The sequence below is a fragment of the Dasypus novemcinctus genome, chromosome 14, assembly GCF_030445035.2.
Source record: "Dasypus novemcinctus isolate mDasNov1 chromosome 14, mDasNov1.1.hap2, whole genome shotgun sequence".
Classification (NCBI taxonomy): domain Eukaryota; kingdom Metazoa; phylum Chordata; class Mammalia; order Cingulata; family Dasypodidae; genus Dasypus; species Dasypus novemcinctus.
This window is the reverse complement of record NC_080686.1, coordinates 57,300,802-57,324,035: the sequence shown is the minus strand read 5'-3', so window position 1 is coordinate 57,324,035 and position 23,234 is coordinate 57,300,802. Positions and strand designations below refer to the sequence as shown.

The following is a 23,234-nucleotide window of genomic DNA, read 5'->3' as shown; positions in this document are numbered from 1 at the left end:
TATGAGGGGCCAGGGAACAAATCTGGGACCTTGTATGTGGGAAGTCAGTGCTCAACCATTGAGCCACATCTGCTCCCTGAAATTAACTTTTTTTTTTTTTAGATTTTTTTTTTAAATTTATTTATTTAATTCCCCTCCCCTCCCCCGGTTGTCTGTTTTCTGTGTCTTTTTGCTGCGTCTTGTTTCTTTGTCCGCTTCTGTTGTCGTCAGCGGCACGGGAAGTGTGGGCGGCGCCATTCCTGGGCAGGCTGCACTTTCTTTCTCGCTGGGCGGCTCTCCTTACGCGTTATGCGTGGGGCTCCCCTACGCGGGGGACACCCCTGCATGGGGGGGCACTCCTTGCGCGCATCAGCGCTGCACGTGGGCCAGCTCCACACGGGTCAAGGAGGCCCGGGGTTTGAACCGCGGACCTCCCATGCGGTAGATGGACGCCCTAACCACTGGGCCAAGTCCGTTTCCCAAATATTTCAAACTATAAATTTGGAACACATGGTTCTTTATTCTAAGACCATTACTCCACTAAATACATATTGGAGTCAGAAGTTCAACATATCTCTTACAGAATTGCACACAGGATTATATATGCCAAGATTAAAATGTTGCCAATTCCAAAAGCTTTATATACAGAAATGATTAAAAAATGCCTTTATGCTAAGTTCAGCAAATTTGGTTCCAATATTCACTTTTATTATTATGGAAAACAAGTGTAATGTTTAGAAACCTGAATAGACAGAAAATAGTCAAATATATTCTTTCAGAATTTTCACGTCTGACTTTATTTAAAGTATTACCCTTACACATTCAAAAACTTAGTAATGAGATATTACTTCAATAAGAAATTGCCCAACTTGCATTTTTCAGAGCTGCAATTCTAATACATACTGGGATCTAAAACAATTAGCAAATAGCAACAATGTAACTATATTTTTAAAAATTGGACAAATGAGAGTACACTGAGATGTAAATCAGAAAGTAGTTATTTGCTTTAAAGGCTCTTAAATATACAGAATAATTCATACCGTATACCCTTTAAATATTTGCATATTTTAATGAATATAAAAAAATTAATTGACAACTTTTAGAAACCCCATCACTTTTATAAAGAGAGGCATACCTTTTATCCATAATATTTTAACAGTTCAAAAATAAAAGCCCCCCAAAATGATTTCTCAAAAACAAATAAAACAATTTAATAGTATTTTATTTTCCATTTCCTTTGGAGAATTCAGTCAAGTTTTTAAGTTTAAATATGATAATACTTTTTTACTTCAATTCAACGAATATTTATTTAATTGCCTATTCAAGGCACTGTTTAAGATGGTAGGGATAATAATATGGCTATTTTCAGTGTTCTTCAATAATTTAATATCTATTCTTTAAAGCATATTTTCCAGCACCAACTTGTAACACACTTTGACTTTCATTTCTGCTTTTCCTGTTAATCAGTCTGAACTGTACAGAAGAGGGTGCATTGAGGCTACTGGTAATTTAGGTCAATGTTCTGAAACAGTTGGCTATTTATATACACAGAAATTAATAAGAAAAAAAGTAAATGCTGAAGTACAAAGCATACTCCTTAGGTAGTAAAATCTTACCCATCTAACAAAAAAACACCAAGATACAGATTCTGAAAGTTGGAAAAAAACATTTAACCAGCATAGAAAAAATGTCATATACCTTATCAAGTAAGTTTTATTTGTTGGTTTGTTTCTTCTAGCATTTGGGAAGCTCAATAAATTTTGCAGTCTAAAAATGCCATCTCTATTCTTAGCAAACACTTACTTATTACTGAATTAAAACTAATAGTGATGGGGAGAAGTTGTAGCTCAGTGGCTGAGCATCTGCTTCCCACATAGGAGGTCCTGGGTTCAATTCTTCGTACCTCCTAAAAAAATCCAAAACAACAAACAAAAAAAACCCTGATAGTCAAAATAGCATAATACTAACTCTTTTTTTTGCGCTTCATGATGAGGAAAAAGTTATCAAAATTTTCTTATGGAAAGGAAAGAAATGGATAATATCTTCTGGAAAATAAGAAGTAAAAACTTAGAAATAAAGTTCAGGCACTTATTTCAATGGGTTTGCAATACCAACAACAAAGTATGTTTTGTATTTCGTCAAGTAGTTCCTTCCATCCTAAAACTATAAATTTGCTCCCTTTATAAGAAATCTTTATTGTCAAACCTAACAACTCTAATTTAGTCATGTGGAATTACTTACAAAATTCTTAATCATTTGTTATTCTACAAATAAAGGAAATGAATTAATGCACCCAGAAGTTTTCTAGTGCTATTGTCTTAACTGCAGTTAAAAGAGAAGAAAATAAGTCTATCTCTAATATCCAGTATCATTATTTTCTATAATCAAGCTAATACTTTCCTTTATAACTGCTGCTGAATGAAAAATGCATTTAAACATTCAAGTAAAAATTTTTCCAAATATATTTCATTTTTTAAAATATGGTGATTGAAGGAAAAGCAGCTTACTACTATGTAAAAAAAATCCCACAACCGAAACTGAATTAATTCAGCATGTGATCATAATCTAAATTGCTAAAAATTCAATTAAATATTTCACACTACTCAGAAAGCAATGTTTCTATTTCTCTTTCAAAATATGCAAACTAACCTTTGAATATGGTATCACAAATATTACTATGTGATTATAATTGTGTGCTTGGTCCGGTACCTATGATAATATTGTCATATGGTTTGAAGCTAAATATAAATGACTCACTACTCAGATAGACAAAGTAAACCGGAAGTACACTGCCTAAAGCTATGATAATATAGTTAAAAATTTATATAAAAGGGTCAAATGAGAACCAATGAAACTTATGTACCCGATACATAACACCATCAAACAATTCTTAAACTCCAAAGAAGCAAAGCATCCTAGAGCTAGTCTAAGAATGTATGTTTTTGTACTTTTAATTATATACATCACAGAAAATAAAGACAATGAAAAGATGCTCATTTCTAATGTAATATATTAGAGTACTGAAAATGCAATTTTTGTAATGCCCTAAACAAGTGAAATTTTTGAAAAATTGTTCACTGAGCAGATGTACAAGGTAAAACTAAATGTGCATACCATTTTATTAAAACGATATATCTATAGGCTACATTGATCCTGAATCTCTTTATAAAGCCCAGTTAATTTTAGAATTTCTTTTAATTGATGATTAAAAGTATGAAAATACTTAACTAAAAGGAACACAGCATTAAGACTGGTGAAATGGTGTTACAAATTTTATTATAATGTCATTTTGCTCTTAATGTTGAAGACTGCATCAGTTTAATAATTAACAGCATTTGTGTTTTGTAATAAATATATCTGTATGCAGAGATATGTTTAACAGCACCTCCCATATCTCAGAAATTGTTGCTTATTTCAGTGTATGATTTCTTAGTCTAATAAAGATTTAAATTTTTGCTTAATATTTCAGTAAGTTACATGGGAATGGATGGTATAACCCATATCTATATAGTTTTGTAAAAACACCTGAACAATATTCTTTCGAATATCTATTTAAATATGTAGGTAACATATTGCAGGTTTTATCATGATTAAATTTATGGGCATAAATGAAAAAAGGTAATCACTTAAAGTCATAAAACAAAATGAAACATTATGCATTATATATTACTAAAGAAGTGCTTACTTCTATAAGCAGCAGATAATGAGAGCAGTCTCATGGAAAATGAGTGTTCTGAATACTGGATATAACTTTATGTATATCCTTAAAAATCACTTTCCTTTATATAGCTTCAATTTTAATTTAAATGCCACATATCTTCAGCTAACATTTAAATTAGTTTTTTATTGTAATATTTCAGTTTTATTATAAAAAATGAAACACTTTCAGAAACAGGCTTGTAAGAATATTTCTTTCCTTCTATCATAATTATATCACATTAAACATTTATTAAATGTTATATTTGAGAGATATACTATGATCTTCAATATATTCAAATTCAAGATCAATATTATGATAGAATGAAGATTTATGGGGAAAGTTTTACAATATTTAAGACAGTGAAACCCTTAGAGACCATGTGATAGTAAGGAAAACACCTGGCTGGAATACCATAGTGTGGTAGATTTGACATTTAACCAAAGGACAATAATCATTGATCTTGTTTTTCACAGAACTCTGGGTCCAATTAATGGCAAGAGGAAAAAAGAAGCAATAACATTTCAAATGCCCATACTCTGATCTGCAAAAGACACCACATGTAGGTAGAAGAAAATTGCACTTTACTTCATTTAGTATGTCTTTGAAATGACGGCTCTGCTCTTTTCAAGACTGGAAGGATATCACAGTGTTGATTTTATATACAAAGTAGGATCTATTCCAGTATACTCTAGTGAAATAATTCACATATGGAGAATAATTAATTTTGACCTCATGACAAAATCTCCCGTATTTTGAGTAGGATAATTTGTCGCCTTCTTTGCAAACTACCTATCAAAAGATATGAAAAATAATATTAGAACACTTATTACACTTAAAGAAGAAATAAAATCAAGGTACAAATGACTATATTTATATGAAAAAATATATTATTTCTAAACATGGACGATAAAACATTTCACATGGTTTAGCAAATAGAAGACTCTTCATAACTGAGTCACCATGTCTATTAAACTCTTGAGTTTACTTAAGATTGAGAAACTAAAATAAAATGTTTCTAGTTCAGATATTTAATCCTAAAATTTAGAAGGTAATGTCTCCATAGTCCATTTTCATTCCTCTGAAGAACCTTATTGTGAAGCCTACCAAGGTTTAGAAATGGACACATTATATTCCTAATGTATATTCAAACTTTTCTCTTTGTATAAAATTGACTCACTGTTATCCAGTAAGCCAGTAAATTTTTGTGACTTATCAAATGCAAACCTTTACATTCTCACCTAATGGTGTTAATTAAGATAGCTTGAAGGGCTTTTTACAGTAAAGTATTGAATATTACTCTACTGCCTAGGAAAGATGTCTGAGTATAGGGGAATGGGTGTAGTTAGTGGTTGAGCATCTTGCTTCACATGTACAAGGTCCCAGGTTCAATTCCTGATACCTTCTTAAAAGAAAAAAAAAAAAGGAAAAGGGTAAATTAGCTTTAAGACTGTTCCTTGCATGATGAGAGAGAAGTAACCTGATCTTCAAAATGGAGTAGAAGGGTAGATGGACCTAAGCCAAGAACATAGTAGAAAGGCTCCAGATACCAAGTATTAATACAGAAGTAATTACTGAATACCTGATGTTTAATAAAATTTCATTTGGTCACCAAGAAACCAAAGATTACAGCTATTAAGTACCAATAGAGGAAATTTAAAAATACATGTAAAAAATGAAAATAAAAAATAAATAAGTAAAAATACATGTAGCATAAACAAAGTAAGTTTATATTATAAGATTAAGAGGTTACAAAGAAAGAAAACAGTAGAAATTACAAAAATTCATTTCTTACCTCCAAATTGGTACAGGGGTGATAAGACAAAGAGCTATAATTATTTGGGAAGGGATAGAAAAAATCTTGGATACAACCTGAATAGAATATGTACTCCAACTTAGAATGACCTACTAAACTTTTCCCAAGATTTCCCACCCCCAATTTTCCCAGGAGTCAAGGCATCCATTCCAGAAAACACTAATTATCAGATACACGAATTTTCCTGTCAGTGTTCTCAGTTGCCAGATATACAGGTTGAGAAGTAAGAAAGGTTGGGAAAAAAGCTGAAATAAATATGAAAATTAAGATACAGTTAAATGCCAACAACTAGAGTGGCTCTAAATACACTTATTGTAGGTACTAGGGACTAAATGTACAGTACAGCCACTGTGTCAATTTAGTGGGCATGGGAAGCGAATTTGACCCAACAGATAGGGTGTCTGCCTACCACATGGGAAGACCAAGGTTCAAACCCAGGGCCTCCTGACCCATGTGATGAGCTGGCCCACATGCGGTGCTAATGTGCGCAAGGAGTGCCATGTGCCATGCAGGGGTGTCCCCGCGTAGGGGAGCCCCACGCACAAAGAGTGTGCCCCGTAAGGAGAGCCGCTCAGCGTGAAAAAAGTGCAGCCTGCCCAGGAATGGCACTATATACAGGGAGAGCTGATGCAGCAAGATGATGCAATAAAAAGAGACATGGATTCTGGGTGCCGCTGACAAGAATACAGGCAGACACAGAAGAACATGCAGCGAATGGACACAGAGAGCAGACAACTGTGGGGAGGGTGGGGAAGGGAAGAGAAATAAATTAAAAATATAAATCTTAAAAAAAAAAAATTTAGTGGGCAATTTTTCCAGATACATATCAAATTATAAGAAATTTCTCAACAAAAAAATATAGTCAAATGTACCCAGCTGACCTTCAATTATTATAATGAATAAACATAAAATCATATAAATCAAATTATGTCATCTTTTGTTTGTAAATGTTAAAACAGGCATTGACTAAGGAATCCAGGCATTGGTAAAATGAAAAAAAAATTTTTTTGCAAAAATACCCAATTTTTTTCTTGCACATTAAAAAAATACTTTGAGCTATTTTTCATAGCCTCTCCCCATTATTATAGAATTTTAGCTATAGTCTTAAGTCCTAAAAATAAAGTATAAAGTCATTTTTCTAAAAAAAAAAAGTTTAACTATCAAAATTGTTACTTACATGGCCATTTGCAACATCTAATAAATCTTTAACTCTACAGCCTCTCATGGTTCCCACCTCATTGCAGATAGCATCCTCTACAATTAGGTAATTAGCTTTGTAGGATGTCAGTATTTTATAAATATCTTCAGCAGATCGCTTTGAATAGATTTGATAGATCTGAAAGAATATAATAAAACAGTGATTTTAAAAGACATTTAAAACTTCTGTTGGGGAATGGATGTAGCTCAGTGGTTAAGTGCCTGCTTCCCATGTATGAGCCCCTGGGTTCAATCTCTGGTACTGCCTGAAAAAAAAAAAACAAAAAGAAAAACAACAACAACAAAAACTACTGTTAATTAAAACCACACATTGAGTGTCTTCTGTGTTCTTAGTATTGGGAACTATCTGCAGAAAATAAAGATACTCACTAAAACATGATTGCTGCCCTCAGGAAGCTTATACTCATGTTTCATCCTTGGGTCAAGACTAAATACAGGGAAGCAGATGTGGCTCAACAGATAGAGTGTCCGCCTACCACACAGGAGGTCTAAGGGTTCGATACCCAGGGCCTCCTGGCTCATGTGGTGAACTGGCTCATGTGCAGTGCTGCTGCGTGAAAGGAGTGCCGGCCCATGCAGGGATGCCCCTGCGTAAGGGTGCCCCCCACGCAAGGAGTGGCCCCTGCGCAAGGAGAGCCGCACAATGCAAAACTGCAGCCCGCCCAGGAGTGGTGCCACACACACGGAGAGCTGACACAGCAAGATAATGCAACAAAAAGAAACACAGATCCCCAGTGCCGCCTGATGAGAATATAAGCAGACACAGAAGAACACACAGTGAATGGACACAGAGAACAGACAGGTGGGGGGGTGGAGGGGAGAAATAAATAAATAAATCTTAAAAAAAAAGCAGTTGTAGCTCAAAGCAAGTGAGCTCCTCCTATCACATGGGAGGTCCTGGGTTCAGTTCCTGGTGCCTCCTAAAAAAAAAGAAGACCAGTACACAACAAACAGATACAGCAAATTCAAGAGAGGAGGTGGGAGAAATAAATAAAATAAATGTTAAAAAACTATATATATATGTAGTATGATTTCACTATTATGAACTAAATATAATGAGCATACTCATAGAGGTAATAGTTAGAATATAGGTCATCAGAATCTAGAATTACGATAGAGAATGGGAAGTGGAGGCTTAATATGTGCAGTATTGGTTAAGAGTCTGGAAATGCTTGGAAATGGACAAAAATATTGAAAGCACATTACAGTGTCTGTAATTAGCTACAATAACTTATGAGTATGATAGTAGTTGAAAAGGAAAGTCTAAAGCTGTGTAAAGTCATATATATCACCAGAAGGAAAACTAAAAAATGAAACATGGGACTGTATAGCATAACAAACTCTCTTGTGGAAAATGAATATGATTAATAGTCCATGTATAAGAATGCTTTTCTCTGAAACAGAACAAATGTACATTAATGTTACGAGATGCTAATAATAGGGTGATATTTGGGCAAAAATACAACCAAAGCAAACTATGGACTGTAGGGTATAATAATAGATTCAAATTCTTTCATCAATGCTCAAAAAAAAGCATGGTAAATTAAAGAAATTAGATGCAAAGTACCAAATATTGTTTGATTCCATCTATACAAAATGTAAATACAAATAAATTTATAGAAATGGAAATGGATTAGCAGTTATGTATGGCAGGAGAAGGATAGAGAGATTGTGAGGTGACTACTAAGGGGTAGGGCATTTTTCTTTTTGGAGTAATAAAAATTTTTAATACTGACTGCAGTGATGAATGCATAACATTGTGATTATATCAAATTCCACTGACTGTATACTTTAGATAGATTGCATAGTTTATGAATACATTTCAATAAACTTGATTTTTTAAAAAAAAACAAAGAACTTAATATTTTTAATTTGGCTTTCCTTTTAGTTAAATATATATACAGCTATGATGGTTAGGTTAATGTGTCAACTTGGCCAGGTAATTATGCCCAGTTGTTTGGTCAAGCAAGCACTGGGCTAACTGTAATAATACAAGGGCATTTATGAACTTTTGTCACCATTGACTTTACTGCAGTGGTAAATCATAGATAGCTGATTACAATTACATCAGCCAAGAAGACTGCCATCAGCAATGAGTGACGCTTTATCCAATCAGTTGAATGCCTTAAAGGGGGAAGTAATTCCCAGCACTGAGTGAGAATTTCCTGGCTAGTCTTTGGACAGAAAACATCTCCCAGAACTCGTCAAGAACCTTCCCTGTACTTTCTTTAAACCCCTGCTTGCAATCTGCCTGTGGAACCTGGACTTGTGCATCCCCAAGGTCACATGAGAGACTCATAAAATCGCATACTATTGACAGATATGTCTTGTTGACTATTTCCCTCGAAAACCCTAATTAACACAACAGCTTTTTAAAAATTAAAGCCAATCAATCTTTTTCTTCTAAAACTGGTTGGTTTCTCCTATCTCTGCAATAAATAGTATCATATTCATCACTATAGCACTACTGTACTAAAATATAGAGTGCTGTAAAAAAGATCCAAACGTAGAATTTAAAATGCCTTACATTTTCATTTCTCTTGAGAAGATCATCATCATTGTAAAGAGGCAAACTTGTCACCATCCATCCAGTGCATAATTTAATCACACCCATTAACTGTGGACTCCCGGCAAACACAGCTGCAATGGGAGCTTGTCTTCTGCAAAGAACCAAAAAGTTATATTCACTGAAAAGGCAAGTATACTATTTAGATCAATGGCTTATATCAACTCTGAAATACCAAATAACTTAGAATATATTGTAAAAGTCAGTTTTCATTCATTTTATTTATGGATCCATTAAAAAAATTTGAACAACTACTACGTATGTGCCAGTCACTGTTGAGTATTGGTGCTATAGCCAAAAAAAAAAAGACAACATCCATGCTCTCAAGAAACAATAAACAATAAATATATGGTGATAACAATGCCATTAAAAAATAAAGGAATAGAGTAACAGGAAGACACTATTTTAGATAGAGTAGTCAGGCCAATGGTGATACTGTGAATTCTCAAATTCACATTTTGCAAATATCAACCACCACAATCCCCTCCTTCTACAAATCCATTTATCCTCCTGCTTCCTCCCAACCTTCACTCATGTCTCCAAATAACATATGTAGGACTTTACCACTTTGAGCCATGATTCAAAGTCCCAGACTGATGCCATTACAAGGGTATGAAACCTATAAGCAGGTCCCAAAAGGTTGCTCTAATGCCTTCACTTATTTAATTCACTTGCTGTATTTAGCATTCAGTGTCTACCTACTACATGCTAGGTTTATTGCCAGGCTCTGAAAATAAAGAAATGTTAGCACCAGTACATGGCCACTGTCCTCAAGGAGTACCCAGTAAAGTGGGGGGAAACATACAAAAGAATAATTACATACACAAAGCATGAATGTCCAATGTATAAGAGTTCAGGCTTTCACTATGTTTCTGAAACATTACTGTGGTGAACACATACAGAGATGTAGCTTCCTCTTTTGTTAATGACAACACACGAATGTGTAGTCAGTACTTCACAAGGGCAAATATTATGCTGAAATATTAAGGAAATCTTGTAGACTCTGTCTGCACTCACAAAAAGTATTAATCAGCGATAGTTAAGGGTGATAGAAACAAAATTTTTAATCATACAAAGGGTATCTTTATGCCAACAAGGTCTTATAGTAATACTCATCTTCATTTCTATATAACTATTCTACAAATGTGTTCCTCATTCTAGAACATTTTTTGTCTATCTTTTTCAATTTATTTCCTCTTTTTTTGGTAGTGTTTTATACTTTTTAAATGTTTTAATTTTTCCCTATCTTTAATTATTTTCAATGTAGTTATTTCATAGTCTTTATCCAAAGGGAAGATTAGTTGCAAAAATGGCTGCAATAATTCCTCTCCCTTTATCATATTCTTGGAGGCAGCTCTAGGCTTTGTCATGTGATTTGCTTTGGCCATAGGACAATAGCAAACATAATGCATAATGCAAGTAGAAACTTAAGAGATGCTTGACATTGTGATTTTCCCCTCTTGCTGCTCTTGATAACTTGTGAACCAGCCCTGGCTAACTTGCTGGATGATGAGAGACATAGAGCCAAGTAAATCCCATCCTCTTGACACCAATCCAACCTCAGATTTGTGAGAGAGACCATTCCCAACTATCCAACTCTAGCTGAGTTTGCCTATACCAGAATACTCCCCACTGCTCTCAACCTGCTGACCCTGAAAACTGTGAGAAATAACAATTTAAAAAAAAATTATTTGAAAGCCACAGAATTTTGTAGTGGTCTATTACACAGCAAAAACTGATACAAACAACTTCTTATTTTTTTAGGAAGCACAGTGGATTGAACCCAGGACTTTGTACATGGGAAGCAGGTGCTCGACCACTGAGTTACACCCGCTCCCTACAACTTTTATTAGCAAAAATTGCTAGCAGTTTAATTCTGCTGTTTGTCATAAACAACAGCTGATTCTTTCTATCTTGGATTGTTTCCGCACGTGTTTTATAATTTTAGTGCTCACTGTCATGAAGCTTTATTAAGAGAAATCTAAGTAGTTTGGGTTGAGGGTGTAGCAAGTACCCTAGGCAGCCCAGGACCACTTTTTATGCTTATTTCTTGATTTGAGGTTTCCTGGATTAAATAAGTATAATTTCAAACCCGAGCCCATGTGAATTTAGATATATTGCTACAAATTCAGAAGGAAGACTTTTTTTTTTTACCAATAGCTAAGGTAAAGAGACACATGCTTTCTTATCATCTTTCTTTACCACATAGTAGATATTTTGTTAGTCCATCATTTCACTGATAGGATAGCCCTTTACTTTTTTTTAAGATTTATTTATTTCTCTCCCCTCCCCCCCACCCAGCCCCAGTTGTCTGTTCTCTGTGACTATTTGCTGCATGTTCTTTTGCCTGCTTCTGCTGTTGTCAAGGGCATGGGAATCTGTGTTTCTTTTTGTTGTGTCATCTTGTGTCAGCTCTCCGTGTGTGCGGCACCATTCCTAGGCAGGCTTCACTTTCTTTCGTGCTGGGCGGCTCTCCTTACGGGGCGCACTCCTTGCGTGTGGGGGTCCCCTATGTGGGGACACCCCTGCATGGCACGGCACTCCTTGTGCATAACAGCACTGCTCATGGGCCAGCTCCACAGGAGTCAAGGAGGCCCGGGGTTTGAACCGTGGACCTCCCATGTGGTAGACGGACTCCCTAACCACTGGGCCAAGTCTGCTTCCCTAGTATAGGCCTTTAAGGGTACCTGCGTTATATAGATGTATGTTGGGGGATTGGAGGTCTCAAATGCAACTCCCTGTTTCCACAGACCCAAAGCAATATCTCCTGTCCTGTATGAGCATTAAAACCCAAAGCCTTCACACCAATGTTCATAATGGCATTATTCACAATTGTCAAAAGATGGGTATCTACCAACCAATGAATAGATAAATAAAATGTGGTATATACATACAATGGAACATTATTTAGCTGTAAAAAGGAATGAAGTCCTGATACATATGACAACATGGATGAACCTTGAAGATATCATACTGAGTGACATAAGCCAGACACAAAAGGACAAATATTGTTATGATATCACTGATTTGAAACAATTAGAATAAGTAAACTCATAGAATTATTTTAGAATATGGGTAACCAGGGGATGGGGTGGGGATAGGAATGGGAAGTTAGGGCTTAAAATATACCAGCTTTCTATTTGGAATGATGGAAATGGTTTGGTTATGGATGGTGGTGATGGTAGGAAAACAGTGAGAATGCAATTAACAGCACTGACATATATATCTTGATATGACTAAAAGGGGAAATGTTGATTGTATATATGGTAAGGGAATAAAAATTTTCTTTAAAATATCCATGGAACTATAACACACAGTGAACCAAAAGCTAAGCCGTGGACTTTAATTAATAGCACAATTATAAAAATGTGCTATCATCAATTGTAACAAATGTTCCACATCTCTGCAAGGTGTTAATGGTTGGGTGGTGTATAGGAATCCTCTATTTTATGCACGATTGTTCTATAAACCCACAACTTCTCTAATAGAGAAAAAAATATTCTAAAAATATAAAAGAACAAAACTAAAAAAACACCCAAACTCCTTGGTTAGCAGAACTAATAATCCACCACCCACCCACCTCCAACCAATGGCAGAGGAAGCATCCTTTCAACTATCTAAATAATAGAAAATTTGTTATTTTTTATTCCACATTTCTTTGGAATCGATGACAGGAGAGTTTTAAGGTCACTAGTCTGCTGCATTGTCAAAAATGGAAGTCCCAAATCCCAAATTTCTCAGTGCTATATTTTTAAGCACATAGTTAAGTTTTAATTAGAAAATTAGGATTATAAATTATAATACAAATTAAATATCACTAAAAACAGGGAAAAATTCCTGAATTTTATGAGAAAATATGAGAAAGTATTATTTTCCATATCCATTAGACATCATGATGATTAATTAATAGTTTAACAAACAGCCTTGGGCAATTCTTACTTTATCCAGGTCATAAGTTCCACTGTATCTGGGTCATAGAATTCCTGTAGTTCCAATAATTCTGACATTAATCTTGGAAAAAACTAAAATGGAAAACAAAATCCTGAGAAGGTACATATAAGCAATTAGAAAGTTTAAAATTGTTCAGAGTATTTCAAAAGACTAAAAGCCTAACTTAAAGCAAATAGTATTACATTATTCTCATGGAAAAAAACATCATGGATCCCTCTGATCTCTTTCAGTGACCTGCTCGTTTTCCTCAATCCAAATAATCTACCATATATTTATAATTCACTGCCTAGACTCAATAAATATTTTTATTATCAAAAAAAAGGAATCTTCAGTTGTATCTTTCACACACACATACTCACAATTTTTTTTTAACTTCAGATCAAATAATTTACAGGTTTATTGACAATTAGTTTCATGTCACATTATATAAGCCAGAGAATTATTGGCTCCCTCTGATCTCTTTCAGTGACCTGCTCATTTTCCTCAATCCAAATAATCTACCATATATTTATAATTCACTGCCTAGACTCAATAAATATTTTTATTACCAAAAAAATGAATCTTCAGTTGTATCTTTCACACACACATACTCACAATTTTTTTTTAACTTCAGATCAAATAATTTACAGGTTTATTGACAATTAGTTTCATGTCACATTATATAAGCCAGAGAATTATTACTTTATAGATATTGAACATTTGGAGTTGCCAAACTATTTTATAATATTAAGACCTATCTATTCAGCAAATTCCTTTGTCAATTATAAATTGAATTAACAACCGCAATAGGCTAGAGAATTGCATCAACTACTAGTAAGAATATTACACTACACATACATTGTTAGAACAGTGTCTAAATATAACTTTCCTTCCCATACATATAAATTCATTACTATTTTGTAGAAAAAGTACATTTTAATAATGTAAAAGACTGATGTTCTTACCTCCTTCCATAAGCTAAAACCTATTATAGTGGGCACAGCCATGCTCAAAATAAGAGCCTAAAATATTAAAGCAAAAAGGATTATGTTTCAGAATAAAGGATTATGTTTCTGAAACACATGTTTCAGAATTCAGAAATAGTACACAATGAATCTATGACAAATTACAAATAATACAATTCACATATCCTTATAATAATTTCAAATGGAGAAACAACAACAACAAAAAAACTCAGCTTGGAACCTAGTTCACTGAGTGAGAAATGTGAAGACTAAAGAGTTTCAGACATATTAAGCTGGAAATAAAGTGATACATGTTATTTAATGTATGAATTTAAGGCAGAACATATAAAAAGATAATGCCTATATTAATATTTCAAATAAGGAATCAATATGTGACAATTTAAGAGTAATTTAAGTTTTGAAGAGCTTATAAAGCATACTGATCTGCTACCTAAAAAGCTAATGGCAACCCCCCAAAAGACAGTGAATTAACACAGGAAAATAGCTAATATATACCAATAAAACATTAAAATAAGAATGCATAAATTCCTTTGGGTATAAGACTGACAAAATACAATGTGACTATTATCACAAATAATTTGTAATCTTCCTGTCAATACATGTTCTTCCTATCATCCCATGTTAGTTGCTGACCCCATGATCTAGAAGTCATACAAGCCAGAAACCGAAGAGACATCCATGGTTGTTCCCTCTTCTCCATTCCCCTATTTTTAATCACGTACCAGGTCTTATTAATCTTCTATTTTTTTTCATTCCAGTATAGCACAGTCTTAATCAGTTTGAAGTCAGAAAAGCCTGGATATGAATCACAGTTTCCACTCTCACAAGCTATATGATCTTAGGCAAGTTCATTTAGCCATTTTAAGCCTTAGTTTCTTCCTTTGTCTATAGAACAGAGATAATAAAACCTTGCTAACAGAGTCTTTTTTTTTTCCTTTTAAAGATTTATTTCATTTATTTATTCCCCACCCACCATCTGCTCTCTGTGTCATTCTCTGTGTGTTCTGTGTCTGCTTGTATTCCCATTAGGCAGCTCCAAGAACCGACTCTGGGACCTTCCAGAGTGGGAGAGAGGTGATCATTCTCTTGCACCACACTTCAGCAACCTGGTCTGCTGCATCTCTTATTATCTCTTCTCTGTGTCTCTTTTTGTTGTGTCATCTTGCTGTCCCAGCTCTCCATGTGGGCCAGCACTCCTGCGTGGGACAGTACTCTGCGCAGGCCAGCACTCGGCGTAGGCCAGATCACCACACAGACCAGCTTGCCTTCACCAGGAGGCCTTGGGCATCTAATCCTGGACATCCTATATGGTAGACAGGAGCCCAACTGCTTGAGCCACATCTGCGTCCCCTAATAGAGTCTTTGAAGCATTGAATAGCATGTGAAATGCTTCTAGAAAGTACCTGACACAAATTGAGAACTTAATAAACTGAAGCTTTTACTATTTCCATTCACTATGGCCTGTATCTAGGTAACAGCCTATCCTTCCCAGAACTGTAAAAGTGATCTAATAGAAAATGTAGCTGACTCTTTCACTCCCCTGCATAAAAATCTTCAATGCTATCCTATTTCCTATAGGACAAGACCAACTTCCAGAGCATGACACTCAAAGGCTCCTTTGACCTGAACTTTTACTTCTCCACTCTCATATTTTCACTCCTGCCTCACACTTTATTTGCCAGTAAAAATAAATATACTATGCTTTTTCTCTGCCTGTTTTTATTCCCTTTGACTACATCTGACCCCTGCCTACCTGTGTTTATTCTTCCTTCCATGAAAACCTTTTCTTTCCCGTTCTTTGAATACCTAAAAAAAAGTGAAATAAGCAGCCCTTCCCTATGTTCCAAAATCAACCTATGAATACTTCTTATCTGTTTATGTCTAGGATACTATGATCTACTTGATAAAATTCATTGTGTTTTTATTTATCTTTATATTCTAAACACCTAGCACAGTATTAGGCATACTATAAATGTTTCATTCACATGAAAAACATACCACTGTTCTAAATCAAAGCAAGAAAGACAGAAAAAATGTATCTTGACCGCCTCTCAAATTACTGATTTACTTGTCCTTTACATTTTATTTTTGAGTTGTCTGCAATGAAATGCATTACTTTTATAATCAGAAATTATACAAAATTTCTTCCACAGGGTCTCTTTTTTTACTTTTAAGTCATAATGTAGTTTATTCATGCTATTTCAATTGTAGTCAATGTGTTTCCATTTATTAGCATTTCATTTTATATAATTGAGAGAGAAGTAAACACCAAACACAAAATAACAAAGACTCACCAACAATATTGGGTGTACAGTTTTTAATCGAAGCCACTTGAAAAGTGTCATCCAAAGTTCAGGAGAACACACACCAAATGCGGCTAACATGCACACATAAGGAGTCCAGAGGTATTTCAAGCTGGAAAAAACAAAAGGAGGCACATACAAGGTTTTTATGAACATCATTATTATCTGATTTCTCTTTTCTGAGTTCTTTCCCATCACCCACAAAAATACTAAAATGTTAGGGGAGAATGAAAACGTTTCACTTTCTAATATTCAACAATGCATTGTTACTCAGTTCTTAAATAATCAAGAAGATGTGTAGATTATTAAATGGTGATAAATTAAAAGGATTAACATTGGTGAGGTACAGTAAAATTATATTCTTAGAGAGAATATAATTTATAAAGTGTTATAGCTTTTTTCAAAAGGCAATGACAACATGAAATATATAAATACATGCATAATAGGTCTCCCAACAAGAGAAAAAATGGAAAAGGTGTAGAAAGAACATTTGAAGAAATATTAATTGAAAAATTTCCAACACTTATGAAAGATATGAATATCAATATTCAAAGACAGTGTACCCCAAACAGAATAAATCCAACAGACCTATACTGAGACATCTATTCCCACTGTCAAAGTCCAAAGATAAAGGATTTTGAGAGCAGCAAGAGAAAAGCAATGTATTGCTTACAAGAGAACCATTGAGTGCCGATCTCTTAACAAAACCATGGAGGTGATAGGGTAAACAATATGTTTATGGTACTGAGAGAGAAAAACAGCCAGCCAAAAATGCTTTACTGGGCAAAACTACCCTTCATAAATGAAGGTAAATTTAAAGTCTTTACAGACAAACAAAAAGAGAGAGTATGTTACCAAGAGAACAAATCTACAAAAGATGTTTTGTTTTGTTTTGTTTTACGATGTTCTGGGGATTAAAACCAGAACCTCATACATGCAAAGTAGGTACTCAACCACTGAGCTACATCAGCTCCACTAAAAGAGATATTAAAGGGTGTGTTACAGCCTGAAAGGAAAATACAAGGGATAGAGCTCTGGAGGAGAGTATAGAAATGAAGAACATAAGTAAGAGAAAATTGAAAGGGTTAAAAGACAGACAATAGTAAGATATGACAACAGAAAGCCAAGGGACAAAATGAATGAGAAAAGTTAGTGGTAACACTGACTATTAATGGCCTGAATTCCCCAATTAAAAGACATAGGCTGGGAAGTGGATGTGGCTCAAGCAGTTGAGTGCCTGCTTCTCATATGGGAGGTCCTGGATTCGGTTCCCAATGCCTCACCCCCACCAAAACAAAAAACAAAAAAACAAGCAAACAAATGAAAAAAACAACTCAGGGAGTCAATGTGGCTCAGTGATGGAGCACCAGCTTCCCACATACAAGATCCCAGGTTCAGGGAAGCAGACTTGGCCCAATGGATAGGGCGTCCACCTACCACATGGGAGGTCCGTGGTTCAAACCCCGGGCCTCCTTGACCCATGTGGAGCTGGCCCATGCGCAGTACTGATGCGTGCAAGGAGTGCTGTGCCACTCAGGGGTGTCCCCTGTGTAGGGGAGCCCCATGAGCAAGGAGTGTGCCCCATAAGGAGAGCCGCCCAGTGCAAAAGAAAGTGCAGCCTGCCCAAGAACAGCGCCGCATACACGGAGAGCTGACGCAACAAGATGATGCAACAAAAAGAAACATACATTCCTGGTGCTGCTGATAAGGATAGAAGTGGTCACAGAAGAACACACAGAGAATGGGCACAGAGAGCAGACAACTGGGGGGGAGGGGAATGGGAGAGAAATAAATAAACTTTAAAAAAAAAAGGTTTCCAGTTTCAATCCCCAGTCCAGTACCTAAAAAAAAAAAAAAAAAAAAAAAAAAAAGACATAGACTGATAGAAAGGATAAAAAAAAAAAGCCATCTAGTTGTTATTTAAAAGAGATGACCTTAAATTCAAGGACACAATCAGGCTAAAAATGAAAAATAGGAAAAAGATATTCTACACTAACAGCAATTAAAAAAAAAAAGTGAGTAAAGCAATGCTAATATCAGATTAAAATAGATTTTAGATGAAAAATTATTATAAAAGACTAAGAAGGGTACTATCTATTAATAAAAGGGACAATTCATCAAAAAGAAATAACAATAATAAATACTTATACACCTAACACAGGTGCCCCAAAATACATGAGATACACACTGGCAAAACAGAAGGGAGAAAGAGACATCTCTACAATAACAGAGACTTCAACACTCCACTCTCAGCATTAGATAGAGGATAAAAAAAGGAAACTGAGAGTTTGAATAATATGATAAATGAGATAGACTAATAGACATTTACAGACCATTATACCCCAAAGCAACAAGGCATACATTCTTCTCAGGTGCTAATGGATCTTTCTCCAAGACAGACGATATATTGGGATATAAGTCAGATTTCAATACATTTAAAAAGATTTATTATTATGCAAAATATTTTCTCTGATCATAATGGAATGAAGTTGGGAATTAATAACAGGGAGAAAAAGGGAAAATTCACAAATATATGGAGATTAAACAATATACTCTTAAATAATCAGTAGGTCAAATAAGAAAATGTAAGAGAAATCAGTAAATACCTCAAGACAGGGAAACGGACTTTGGCCCAGTGGTTAGGGCGTCCGTCTACCATATGGGAGGTCCGCGGTTCAAACCCCGGGCCTCCTTGACCCGTGTGGAGCTGGCCATGCGCAGTGCTGATGCGCGCAAGGAGTGCCGCGCCACGCAGGGGTGTCCCCCGCGTGGGGGAGCCCCACGCGCAAGGAGTGCGCCCGTGAGGAGAGCCGCCCAGCGTGAAAAGAAAGAGCAGCCTGCCCAGGAATGGCGCCGCCCACACTTCCCGTGCCGCTGACGACAACAGAAGCGGACAAGGAAACAAGACGCAGCAAATAGACACCAAGAACAGACAACCAGGGGAGGGGGGGGAAATTAAATAAAATAAATAAATCTTTAAAAAAAAAAAAAAAAAAAAATACCTCAAGACAGATGAAAACGAGAACACAACATACCAAAACTTATGGGATACAACAAAGGCAAGGCTGACAGGGAAATCCATAACCCTCAATGCTTACATTAAAAATGAAAAAAGAGGGAAGCGGACTTGGCCCAGTGGATAGGGCATCCTTCTACCACATGGGAGGTCTGCGGTTCAGACCCCGGGCCTCCTTGACCTGTGTGGAGCTGGCCCATGTGCAGTGCTGATGCATGCAAGGAGTGCCGTGCCACGCAGGGGTTTCCCTGTGTAGGGGAGCCCCATGCACAAGGAGTGCACCCCGTAAGGAGAGCCACCTAGCGTGAACGAAAGTTCAGCCTGCCTAGTAATGGTGCCAAACACATGGAGAGCTGGCACACAAGATGACACAACAAAAAGAAACACAGATTCCCGTGCCTGACAACAACAGAAGTGGACAAAGAGGAACACGCAGCGAATGGACACAGAGAGCAGACAGTGGGGGTGCTAGAGGGGGAAGGGGAGAGAAATAAGTAAAAAAAAAAAAAAAAAAGAGCTAAAATTGAAGATCTAACTGCTCACCTGAAGGAACCAGAAAAAGAACAGCAAACTAATCACAAAGCAAGTAGAAGGAAAGAAATAATAACAATTAGAGCAGAAATAAATGAAATAGAGAATAAAAAAATAACAGAGGAAATCAACAGAACTAAAAGTTGGTTCTTTGAGATGAACAAAATCAATACATTCTTAGCTAGACTGACAAAAAAACCCCAGGAAAGATGCAAATAAATAAAATCAGAGGGAAGCAGGTATGGCTCAAGTGATAGGGCTTCCACCTAACATATGGGAGGACCCAGGTTCAATTCCAGGGGTCTCCTGGTTAAAAAAAAAAAAAAAGAAAACTAGAAAGTGTGCCTGTGCAGTGAGCCAGTGCCCACACGGTGAGCTGAGGGCCAGCGTGGGTGCCTGCGTAGTGAGCTGAGTGCCTGTGTGGTGATCCAGTGCCTGCACAAGTGATTCACACAGCAAGATGATGACACAACAAAAGAGATGAAGGAGAGAGTCAAGGTGAAGCACAGCAGAAACCAGGAACTGAGGTGGCACAAGTGACAGGGAACCTCTCTCTACATCAGAGGTCCGCAGATCGAATCCCAGTGAATCCTAGAGGAGAAAACCGAAAAGAGAAGACAAAAAGAGAAATAGATACAGAAGATCACACAGCAAATGGACACAGACAGCAAACACAGCAGGGTGGGGGGGAAGGTGGGGGGAAGAAAAGAAATGAGAAGAGTGACATTGCCACTGACCCAGCAGAAATAAAAGAGATTATAAGAGGATACTATGAACAACTATATCTCAGTAAACTAGACAGCATTGATGAAATGGACAAATTTCTGGTAACACATGAACAAACCATACCAACCAAAGAAGAAACAGAAGACCTCAACAAACCAATCACAAGTAAAGAAATTGAAATAGTCATGAAGAACCTCCCCAAAATGAGAAGACTGGGACCAGATGACTTCAAAGGTGATTTTACCAATCATCTAAAGAAGATCTAATATGAATCTTGCTCAAACTCTTAGAAAAAATTGAACAAAAAAGAATGCTACCTAATTCCTATGAAGCTAAGATCACCCTAATACCAAAACCAAATGAAGAAAGGAAAACAGACCATTTTCTTTAAAGAATATAAATGCAAAACCTTCAACAAAATACTTGTTAACTCACCCAAAAACATAAAAAAAAATATACATCATGATCAAGTAGGCATACCAGATATGCAAGGCTGGTTCAACATAAGAAAATCAGTGTAATATACCACATTAATAAATTGAAGAAGAAAAAAATCACATGCTCATTTCAATTGTTGCAGAAAAGGCATTTGTAAGAGGCAAAATACAACACTCTTTCTAGACAAAAAACACTGTGAAAGAAATAGAAGGAAACTTTCTCAGTATGATAAAGTACACATATGAAAAACTCACAGCTAACACTATATTCAGTGGAGAAAGACTGAAAGCTTTCCCACTGCCACGTGATCCAGCAATCCCACTGCTAGGAATATATTCAGAGGACACAAACAGATATTTGCACACTGTTGTTCATAGTAGCATTATTCACAATTGCTAAAAGTTGGAAACAACCCATGTGTCTGTCAACTGATGAATGGATAAATAAAATGTGGTATATTCATAAGATGGAATACTATTCAGTTGTAAGAAGAAATCAACTAGGGAAGTACATGACAACATGGAGTAACCTTGAGAATATTATATTGAATGAAATACGTCAGACATGAAAGGGCAAATATTGTATGGGTCTCACTGATTTGAACTAAATACAGTGAGTAGACTTAATGGAGTTGAGCTATGAAATACAGGCTAGAGGGAGATGGAATGTGGGATGAAAAGGGGAGGACGATGCTGGATGTGTGTAGAATTTTTAATAAGGTCAAATGTAAATGTGTGGTGATGGTTGAATTTGATAGTAGCATATTATGGTGAGCATAAGAAATACTGTTGATTTATGGATGTGAATGTGGCTGAAACGAGTAATCTAGGGAGATTAATGTTAGTTGGAGGACAGCTGGAGGATGATATTGGGAATGGATAACAATATTTTGACAGTGGATGAAGATTCTGGCTGATAGTATAAATACAGTAATGTGGGAAGCAGATGTGGCTCATGCAACTGAGCCCCCGCCAACCACATGGGAGGTCCCCGGTTCAGTTCCCAGGGCCTCCTAAAGACACAGAGAGCAGACAGTGAGTGCAAACAACAAGGGGAGGGGGGTAATAAATAAAATATATCTTTAAAAAAATACAGACATGTTCTACTGCTACAGCATATTAAAAGTGGTGATACATGGGAAAGAGAACTAGTGTGATTTGTGAACTGTAGTTGGCAGCAACATTGTGGTGTTTCTGTAGCAAAAGGAATGTTGGTATACTATTTTAATGCTAAAGTTAAAAAAAAAAAAGAAGATGGAGTTTGGTTCTGTGAGATCTGAATATAATTAAGCATTTTTTAATCTTCATTTTTTTCATTAATAAGGAGACCTTGACAACATCATTTAACTAATCTGTATTCATCTGTATATCTTTCTGAATATCAGAAGAACTAATGAATTAGTAGTTGGAATTAAATGAGTTAAAAGTGCCTGAAAAGGGAAGCCGCTGTGGCTCAAGTGATAAAGCCTCCACCTACCAAATTGGGAGGACCCAGGTTCCATCCCTGGGACCTCCTGGTGAAAAAGAAGAGAAAGCATGCCTGTATGGTGAACCAGTGCCCACGCGGTAAGCCGAGAGCCCGTTAGAGTGCCTGTGTGGTGAGCCAAGGGCTCATGTGATTGCTCGCACGGTGAGTCAGTGCCCATGCAAGTGAATCACACAGCAAGACGATGATGCAACAAAAGAGAGGCAAAGGGGAGAGTCAAGGTGAAGTGCAGTAGAGACCAGAAACTGAGGTGGTGCAACTGACAGGAAACCTCTCTCCACATCAGAGGTCCCCAGGATTGAATCCCTCTGAATCCTAGAAGAGAAAGATGAGAGGACAAAAAGAGAAATAGATACAGAAGATCACACAGCAAATGGACACAGACAGCAAAAACAGCAGGGTGGGAGCTGGGGGGAAAAAACTTAAATAAATAAATAAAGTTTTTAAAAAATGCTTAAATAAATCTTTTTTAAAAAATCTTAAAAAAAAAAAAAAAAAGTACCTGGAAAGAAATTTTGAGGAGTAATATTTCCATAACTTGTT

At 36.1% G+C, this 23,234-nt stretch overlaps 1 protein-coding gene across 4 annotated transcripts in view; it reads right to left on the bottom strand.

Moving 5' to 3' along the window:
• Positions 1-749: 749 nt before the first annotated feature.
• Positions 750-23,234, bottom strand: part of DPY19L4 (dpy-19 like 4) — a 103,674-nt gene continuing 81,189 nt past the window's right edge. For all 4 annotated transcript variants that reach the window (XM_071207925.1, XM_071207926.1, XM_004474701.4 and 1 more), the window contains 6 exons: positions 16,487-16,607; positions 14,172-14,228; positions 13,216-13,298; positions 9,238-9,370; positions 6,670-6,828; positions 750-4,468 (listed from right to left, as the gene is read on the bottom strand). In XM_071207925.1, coding sequence (XP_071064026.1) covers positions 4,304-4,468; positions 6,670-6,828; positions 9,238-9,370; positions 13,216-13,298; positions 14,172-14,228; positions 16,487-16,607 — 718 coding nt within the window. In that variant the 3' untranslated portion in view covers positions 750-4,303. The remainder of the gene's footprint in view (positions 4,469-6,669; positions 6,829-9,237; positions 9,371-13,215; positions 13,299-14,171; positions 14,229-16,486; positions 16,608-23,234) is intronic.